This window comes from Dunckerocampus dactyliophorus, chromosome 2 (genome assembly GCF_027744805.1).
Source record: "Dunckerocampus dactyliophorus isolate RoL2022-P2 chromosome 2, RoL_Ddac_1.1, whole genome shotgun sequence".
Taxonomy (NCBI): domain Eukaryota; kingdom Metazoa; phylum Chordata; class Actinopteri; order Syngnathiformes; family Syngnathidae; genus Dunckerocampus; species Dunckerocampus dactyliophorus.
In genome coordinates this window covers 42,059,173-42,069,275 of record NC_072820.1, presented here as the reverse complement: position 1 = coordinate 42,069,275, position 10,103 = coordinate 42,059,173, and the positions used below count along the sequence as shown (strand labels likewise).

The 10,103-nt window shown below is 41.4% G+C and overlaps 1 protein-coding gene across 2 annotated transcripts in view; it reads right to left on the bottom strand.

The window, feature by feature from the left end:
* Positions 1-420: 420 nt before the first annotated feature.
* spata20 (spermatogenesis associated 20) overlaps positions 421-10,103 on the bottom strand; it is a 39,980-nt gene continuing 30,297 nt past the window's right edge. For both annotated transcript variants that reach the window (XM_054768954.1, XM_054768955.1), the window contains exon 16: positions 421-1,362. In XM_054768954.1, the coding sequence (XP_054624929.1) occupies positions 1,168-1,362 (195 nt within the window). In that variant the 3' untranslated portion in view covers positions 421-1,167. The remainder of the gene's footprint in view (positions 1,363-10,103) is intronic.

The following is a 10,103-nucleotide window of genomic DNA, read 5'->3' as shown; positions in this document are numbered from 1 at the left end:
TACCATTCTGAGTCATGGCGTGAACTATTCCGTTGATGCCATAGTGCAGGGGTGTCCAAAGTTCCGCTCGGGGGCAATTTTTTTTTTTTTTTAGCATGCACAAAGAGTAATAATAAAAAGTTACAAGAAATAGTCAAGAAACCACATTAACTGTAATTATTTGCTATGTTGCTGAGATTAAGTTGTTTTTTCTTGAATGATTTAGCATATCTTCCCATACATTGGATTGGTTGTAGCATATTTAATTAAAAATACATCAAAAGTGGCCCCTGCATCTCTGAATTTGTAATTTTTATATTAATTTAAATATTAATTGCTATATCTGCACATTTAGCCAGTTTGTCACCAAGAGCCCATGCACTACCCCAGCACAAAATGTATTGACAATGGGTTTTATATATATATTTTATTTATTAGCTGTTAAATGATGTCGAAATGACTACTGTGGTAAAGCAACAAAGCTAGTGTTGGCCTTAGACATGTATAAATATGCTGTCTATCTGCATTAATGTAAAAGGTTCACCTCGCACAGCAGCGTTGAGTTCAAAATTGCAGCAAAGTGAGCAAGAGCAGATGGTAACAGGGCATCTCATTAGAGAGAAGCTCGCTCACTGTGACATGATTACAGATGAAGTCAAACGCACATACATACGATGAACTTTTAAAAATGGATGCACACAAATATGCATGCACACACACACCGGCGTGAAGGCAACCCTTGTCAGATCCATGCGACGTGGGCGCTAGAGGAAGGGGCTTGGAGAGGAAAAAAAATCTTGGTTCAACCTTAGGTTAAGATCTATTAAAAGTGTGTTGCTTCCCCCTGAGCAAACACATCACACAGCACAAAAGGCCATTTTGCACAAGCGCTACATATGCAGAATGAGCTGACGCTGTAGCTCTTTGTTTTTGTTTTTCAGACTCTGTATACCGAAATGACTTTATATGGCTTCTAACTTGAAGCTGATATTTGAGGAATTAATGAAGTGGAATAATTACCACGGTATAGATAATCTAATCTTGTGGCTAAAAAAACCCCCAAAACTGAATGGGACATTTAATGGCTAAATCAAATTTAACTTGCTACAGACAGCAAAAGAAGCTACACCTGCTCATAATTTCAGTATTTAAAGCTGCTTTAGTCAAGTCATGAAATGTTTCAACTGATTATTCTGCCTGCATTCCCACATGTCCGTCCAGTAGAAGCCTGCGAAGTTCCTGGGGGTCTGTAACAGGCAGTGAGCAGGTGAAGTCCTGGCATACGTAGGCGGTGGCCACCCCACCTTGCTGGGTCATGGAAGAGAGTGCAGGCAGACGCTGGCAGAGGAAACTGTCTGCATTGCCGTCTAAAAGCATCAACACCTGCCAAATGGGAGTGTAGAGGAGAAACATGAGGTTGGTGAAATAGGTTACAATGCAATTTCGGGTGAATCGGGAATAATAAGTTCTCCAAAGACTACAGAAACATACAGCGTTTTTAATGCAGTGGACCCTCTTAAGTCTCAAAGGTTTCACAATTCACATTCAATTCATCCCTGTTCAGAGCAGACGATTTTGGCGGGGGCTGTCCTGTCTAAGGCAAATGAGCCAGTGCTCACAAAATAACAGTAGAGAGTAGAAAACCAAAAAGTAGAGCTCAGAACAAATACAGTTAATAGTGCATAGAAAAGACAAGATTAAGAGATTGCAATGTGATGTATTACTAAATATGTATGCCATAAAGAGTTATCTGTTCAAAGCAGTGCAGAACAAGTGTGGTTTTAAGTTAGTTTTGAAAGTGATAAGGTCAGAAGTGTCACATATGTATGGCAAAAGTGAGTTCCAAAGGGAGGGGCACGGTAACAGAGAAGCCTCTGTCCCCCCCAGCTTCAGTGCATGGTTCTACAGACAGTCAGGAGGTTTGCATCTGAGGAGCGGAGGGTACAGAAAGAGGTGTAGGGTTGCAAGTCTTTAAAGTAAGAGGGGGCTTGGTTGTGGAGTGCTTTATAGGTAATTAAGCAGTGAAATAAAAGATTCATCCAGAAACTAACAAACTAACACCCAGTCAAAGGATTAGCTCTGAAGGCAAGACATCACAGACCTCAGTCTTGGAGCAGTCGATGAAGCTCCTCTGTGCTTGTTCTGTGTAGGTGCTTGCGAGAAAAGAAAATTGATCCAATTGTTTCGTCCACAGTGTTGCTAAAATGAGTGGGGTGTCGAATTCTGCATCAACACTTAACATTCCTTAGCCGTCACAGCCTAGCCTCTTCCTGGGGTCTCTACAGACCTTGCAGACAACATCCACATAGAACCAATGTCCACAACCTGTCAGCCTTATGTTGTCATTCACCGATGGACTGAATGGATCCTCAGGAGCGCCACTCAGCCCTTTGGAAGCTCACTGATGCCAATAACAATCAACATCTCTAATGCCTGGAATCAATTTGTAGGTTAAACCGCCAGTGTCCTCCATTTGAAGGCTGTCAGTGTTCTTATTACCAAGCATGCAGGAGGGTGAAGTGCAGTCTTCATATTAGTATTTATGCTGGTGGATTTGAATATGCTGGTGAGCAGAAGAAAGCTGAAGCATGGAAAATTATGGATTCACACGAGGTGACATTAACGTCTGATTGTAAACATTTCTCAGATATTAAGACACATGCATACACACAAGGGGAAGACTGAGGGGGAAAAAAGTGTGATGGAATGTGTTCATGATGGTGTGACTGTTGCTAAGGAGACAGGATGAGGATTTCCATGCAGAGGCCGAGCCGTTTCCTCTTTGTCCTGATGCTTTGTTTTGCCTGTCAGCATCATGCTGTCCCTATATATGGGCCCAGACCACATGCAGCAGCACAGACCCCCAACTTAAAGGTCAGTGCTGTAGTGGGTCTGTGTCACAATAATGTTGGAACATCCACAGCCGCTACACACAATGAGTGTATAAGATTGAACATGATGGAAAAAGATGGTCAACATTAGACAGGGAGAGACTACTAGATAATGTATACAGGGCTTGTGAATGAGGAGTGGGGTCTTTGAGGCTGTTGTTTTCACAATAATGTGCTAGGATTTGTGGGAAAATGCATTATGATTGCTACTTGAGAAAGCATTTGTATGTTATCTCCATGTGACTGGGAGGTATTGTTAGTGCTGTTTTAGCTATACAGTATTATACTGAGTGACCAACCCTGAGATGTGTCAACTGCTCTCAGTAAGTTCTATTATGGCTTTCTATGGTCATTATCCCATTTTTTTCTCTTTGCTGCTGCCGGTACCCTTCAGTGGTAGCATTAGGAATGGACATTTGACTATTTTCCTTAATTAATATAACTGATCGTTTTTTAAAGTGGTCATGACACCAAATGCTAACTCATTCAAACCCAGCCATTTTTCAAAAACAACCTGGTCACTAACGGCCATTTTAGACAATTTTGACTGACCTTTCAAGGCACACAGAATAATGTGTGCTATGGCTATATAAACATGGAACCTATCAAAAAAAAAAAAAAAGATTAGACTTCCGTCTTTCATCAAAAAATTTGTTTCTACCTTTTTCCATTCTTGAGTAATCAGCAGTAGAATGCAGTTAGGTTTCAGGAAAATATCAGTTCCCGACTAGAAAAGGGGAAAAAAAACCCCTGCTTTTTGTGAAAAGACACATTTCAAGCATAGCTTTCATTTTGACACAAATATGTTTTGTTTTTGTGACAACTGAAATATCTAGACAACTGTACCACAGCATAAACAAGGTTGTTTTACATCAAAATAACAATTTATTTAGAAATATAACAACATGAACTATTTACAACTTTCACATTTGGAAAACAAATATGTGTGTGCATGTGTGGGCGCGTGTGGATGTGTTAAAATTTCCCTAAAATGCATAACCTTCTGCATGTTACATTCCTCCACACTCTCTCACATTCTCCTTCCTGTCATGTGTGGTTCTTCCATCCACGTGATCCCTGCCGAGCTCTAATCAAATGCAATTCTGCCACAGTTGCGTCATCACCTGTTTTTGCCTCTCGCACAAAAAAATGTAAAAGACGTATAAAGTTGTTAGGATCGGCCATTCGAGTTTATAAAAATGTATAACTACGTTTTTGGTATTGAATGGGTAAAAAAAATTATATATATATATATATATATATATATATATATATATATATATATATATATATATATATATATATACACACACACACACACACACATATATATAGGCCACACTTAAGCCACGTTTTGTTTTTTTTTTTCCATCGTAGTTTTTCTTTGGACAAGCAGTCCAAATGGAAGCTGTGGTAATTCTACACTAACCTCATGTTTCTACACAGCAAACTTACTTAAGATTTGTCAGATCAAAAGACGATCGCTGCAAAAGAGAAAACGTACGGTATTCCAGTTGTTTTGATACTGTGCCTCAGATAAAGGAAAGTTTGGTACTGAATGTGTATTACCCTAAGGTGCTTCTACCACCAGCTGTCCCGGTTATTTCCTCTGCCCAGACCGGAATTTATGAGTCCTAGGTCTGCTCCAGGGCCTTCTCCTGGATGGGCATGCCCTGAACACCTCACCAGGGAGGCTAGATGCACGAGCCACTTCAACTGGCTCCTCTCAATGTCAAGCAGCAGCAGCTCCCGAGCTCCTCCCGGATGACCGAGCTCCTCACCCTATCTCCTAGGGTGAGTCCAGGCATCCTACGGAGGAAACTCATTTCAGCCGCTTGTATCCATCATCACGTTCTTTCGGTCACGACCCAAATCTCATAACCATAGGTGAGGGTGGGAACATAGATCAACATAGATCAACCGGTAAATTCAGAGCTTTGCCTTCCAGCTCAGCTCTTCTTCACCATGACGGTCCGGTACAGCGACCTCACGCTCCAACCTTTCTCAACTCCTCTATCTGGGGCAAGGCCTCGCTCCCAACCTGGAGTGTACCATCCACCATTTTCCAACTGAGAACAATGGCCTTGGATTTGGAGGTGCTGAGTCTCATCCCAGAAGCTGAACAGAATCAGTGACAAAGGGCAGCCTTGGTGAAGGCCAATGTTACTGCTAGCAATGCCAACCAGGCTCCTGCTCCAGTTGTACAAGGACCAAATGGCACATAGTAGCGCGCCACCAATCCTGTATTCCCGGAGCACCCCCCACAGGACACCATGAGGGACAAGATCGAATGCCTTTTCCAAGTCTACAAAGCACATGTAGACCGGTTGGGCAAACTCCCATGTACCCTCGAGTACCCTTACAAGGGTGTAGAGCTGGTCCAGTGTTCCGCGACCGGGACGAAAACCACATTGCACCTTCTGTAGCCGAGGTTCGACTAATGGTCGCACCCTTCTCTCCAGCACCGTGGAATAGATTTCCCAGGGAGGCTGGGGAGTGTGATCCCCAGTGTAGTTGGAACACATCCTCTGGTCACCCTTTCTAAAAGGGGGGACCACCACCCCTGTCTGCCAATCCAAAGGTACTGTTTCCGACTTTTTATACGTTTTACTAACACGTTTTATTAAGTGAATACTTACATTTTTTTATTGATTTAATCTCCATTCGTGTGTATGCGATGCAGATGCTCGCATCTTCATTTGCGACAGAGCGCCGTGGACATCTTCTTTACAAGTGTTCCACAGCGGAAGAAGATGCGAGCGTCTTCATCACATACACAAGAATGGAAAGGCGACAGTGCGCAGTGACACGGCAGGAGACAAATATAACGCCGAGCGATTTGTCAGGTCTGATTTTTTTGCGGAGCCATTTTTAGGATGCAAATGTATTACTTTTTTATACTTACTTTACTTTAAACATTATTTTGAATGGGATGGGAGAAAATCAATGAATATTTTGAACTCCTGTTAGATGCTGCAGTCGGTACTGCCAGGAAGAGTATTCCTATATAGCTTCCTGTAGCTGATGTCATGTTGTTTTTTAAACCGCACACTTGCGACTGAATAAAGAGCAGCTCTGCTGGTGGCCTCAATTGCTTCAAAATGTGACTGAGCATTAATCCAAATCACAAAGACCAGTAATCGACAAAAAAAGCATCATACAAAATGAAATGCAAAATCATTCTTCAGTGAATGCTTGCTGAGCTTAAGTCTAGCAAGAAATGCTGAAGCGTTGCAGGGTTTGTTGATGTCATGCACGACCCTCCAAACCCTCCAACTTTTCAGGAGTTTTTCCTCAGAAAATTTAGTTTGAACACAAAACAATACAATTTGAGTTCGGAGGCTTCACTGTACTTGAACTTTAGCAGTCCGTGTCCGTGGCGTATTAGCAGCATGTCCGCTTTATGAAAAAATTCTTCATGGGAACACGTGGGTTTTGCATGATGTGTACTGAAACAATGTGTGTTAAATTGTTGCAGACATTTGGCTACGCATGAGAGTGCAGGCAACCAACATCAACAACTCCCACCCGTTAAATGTCGCCACACTGACAGTTCCTTCCCACTCTCTTGGTTTCTTTTCTGAGGAAGCATCCCACTCGAAAAGAACACTGTGTACCTGTGCCGACAGTAACATACAAACACACCCTCGACTTATAATCAAGCTACTACGCAGAAAACTCTGAGGCAGCTCACTTGCTGTCACCAAGGCACAGAATCCATGAAACACAAACACATTTAAGAGAAGCGCTGTCATTCCTGGGGAAGAGCAATGATGGTGGCTGTGAACAGGGCCATGTGCAGCAGAGCATGAGGAGATTTACTTCCTCAATCCATCCCTCACTGTCCCTTGTTCTGAATCTCTCTCCCACACACACACATACATATATGAAGGAAGAAGCCAAGTCATCATAACAAACAGGCATCTGGACTCCAGCCCCAGGACAGACGCATACACACTCACACTTGGATAGCTTGGAAAAGCTGGTGATGGTGGGAGTCGGCTTTGCAGGACCACATGCACTGCACACATCATCAGTCATTCCTTGACATCTATTTTACCAGCCAGCTCCTTTCCCCCATCTGAATTTTCACTGGAAAACTAGGTGAGATTGTAGGTGGCAGGGAGAAATAATAAGCCAAGAAAAATAATGGCAGCATCTCGTAGGATTATTAGTTCACATATCTGCCAGCCTGTACATGTTATTGACTGCAGTAGGTATTTATGGTTCCCTTAGTCATTAGTATCCTTGTTCCACACCTCTATAAATTAGAGGGAATGCATGGGATGAATGGTGAAGCTGCGGCGGGAAAAACAGAACGTGTTAAAATTGGTTTACAGACAGCAAAAGCACTAAATGACTTAACGTTTGGTATATTAGTTGGTCTTCCCTGATTGCACATCTTCTCTTTTTGCGAAATAATATATAAATATTTAATCATGAGTAATCACATTTTGTCCATAGTTAACTCATGAATAATCACAATTAATCACATATAGAAGTTTTCATCTATAATAAGTAGGGATGTCGGATAATATCGGCCAACCGATATTATTGGCCTGATATTGTCATAAAAAATTAATATTGGTTGATATCTGTATCGGGTTTTTCCCTATAATGAAAACCGATAATTAAAAAACTGCTGTATAAAGGTCTATGGCCTTCATCACGTCCTGTGTTCTTCCTCGCAGTCAGAACTGGGCTTTGATATGTTGAAACCACGGGCACCGGTGTGCACGGTCTCGGTTGATATCAGAATCGAAAATTGAGCGTTGAACAATATCGGCAAATCGGTTATCGCCAATATCAGACATCCTTATTAACCTTTGAAAGATCATTTTAAAGTTTTTAATACACCCATCAGTACGAGACTGGATGATATGTTTGCTTTATGCAAATGTGTGTTTATTTAACATTCTGTTTTTTAAACAGCTTAACACAAAATTGACCTCAATGTATAAAAAACAATTACAATGTACAACAAGTAGACATTGGTAAGGTGGTGCACACTTTCTCACACTTTTCTTGATCTAGCGCCTTCAACAGCGTGGAATTATGACACCGCAGCAACATGCAAGTTTTATTCTGTCCTCTTTGACAAACACATCAGTTCAAGCACAAACGCTAATAAATTGCTTAGAAATATGAATAATAACGCTAATAAAGTCCCTTCCAAGCCTTTATTTCCATCTCACTTCCAGCTCACTTCCGCCTTTGTCCCCAAAAACTAAGGTGACACAAGCCCTCCAAATAGCCGTCTTCGGCTATACCTGCCGGTACCTAGCAGCTCGTAACTCAAATTTTAGCTAGCAGCCAAAACATGGCTCTTATCTAAAAAACACTCATTAGTTGGGACTCTCGTATGCCAAGGTACCACTGTATAAATGACAATAAAAAATACCTGCAATGTTCTAGCACATTCTCTAGCTTCTAGCAGCCAGCAAGTGGCATTTAAGACCCAACCTACTCCGGTGACAACTGAACTCACAGCAACAGTAGATAAAAAATAACATTGGTCACGTTGGTCTTGTAGAGGGAGCCATCTGTAAGGGCTTTGAAGCTAAACTTACCATTCAAAATACCCTTTTCTTTGTCCATTTCTGCTCAATACTTGTTCCTGCTTGTGGTACAACATTACCAGCAACACTGCTACAGTACATTTTCTCAAACTACAGTGTGGGCCAAAAGTCAAACAGAATGTGCACACGTTGCGTGTCAAAACAAATAGTGCGTTAAGGGGAATTTCTGTTCGTTGACAACCCTAATATATATATGTTTTTGTTAACCTTTTTATGAAATAAACAAGCATATATAATTATCAAAGTGGCCCCTTTCATATTTTGATTTTTCAATATGCGGCCCTTGGTGAAAAAAGTTTGGACACCCCTGCACTGTGCACAATATATTTTATTGTTTCCATAAATATACTGTATTGCATACAGTATTTATGGTTATAGTCGCATTTTCACTGCATCACCTTTACACAAGAGGGTCAAAACACGAGAACAAGTCTCAATATGAAGTAGTGCATTTCTACACTCCTGCACACTATACATATACGTGACAGACACAAGCATCTGCTAATATTTTATTATAACTTTTCATGGAAAAAAATGACACTTTGATACGATGGAAAGTCGTCTGTGTACAGCTTGTATAAAATTTACTGTCCCCTCAAAATAACTCATAACACAGCCATTAATGTCTTGACCACTGGCAACAAAAGTGAGTACAGCTATAAGTGAAAATGTCCGAATAAGGCCCAATAAGCCATTTTCCCCTCCCTGGTGTCATGTGCCTCCTTAGTGTTACAAGATCTCATGTGTGAATGGGGGGCAGGTGTGTTACATTTGGTGTTACTGCTCTCACACCGGTCACTGGAAGTTCAACATGGCACCTGGTGGAAAAGAACTCTGAGGATGTGAAAAAATGTTTTTACGCTACCTAAATATGGCCTAGGCTATAAGAAAATTGCCAACACCTTGAAAGTGAACTGCAGCACAGTGGAAAAGACCATAGAGCAATTTAACAGAACACATAATCTAATTTGGTTCCAACATTGTCAAGCATATGAGTGGTGGCAACCTTGTGAGGACTACAAAGACAAGTGTGTCTGACCTACAGTCAAGCATGGTTGTGGGATTGTCACACTCTTCATGAGTGCTGCCAGCACTAGGGAGCAACAGTTATCTGAAGGAAAGATGAACGTCAACATGTACTGTGACACACTAAAGCAGAGGATGATCCTATCCCTGATGAAACTTGGTCACAGAAAAGTATTCCAGCTTGATAACAACCCCAAATATACCTCTAAGATGACCACTGCCTGGCTAAAGAAGCTGAGGGTAAAGGTAATGAACTGGTCAGTCATGTCTCCAGACCTAACCTATTCTGAGCATCTGTGGGGCATCCTCAAACGGAAAGTGGAGGAGCGCAAAGTCTACAACATCCACTAGCTCAGTGACGTTGGGGTATACTCACTTTTGTCGCCAGTAGTTTAGACAATAATGGCTATGTGTTGACTTATTTTGAGGGCACAGTACATTTAAACTGGTATACAAGCTGTACACTAACTACTTTACATTGTATGAAAGTGTCATTTTTTCCCAGTGTTGTCCCATGAAAATAGATAATATAATATTTGCAGAAATGTGAGAGGCGTATTCACTTTTATGAGGTACCATACACTAACTGAAACAGTAATAAACAATGTTAAAGTGTCAATCAAAACTG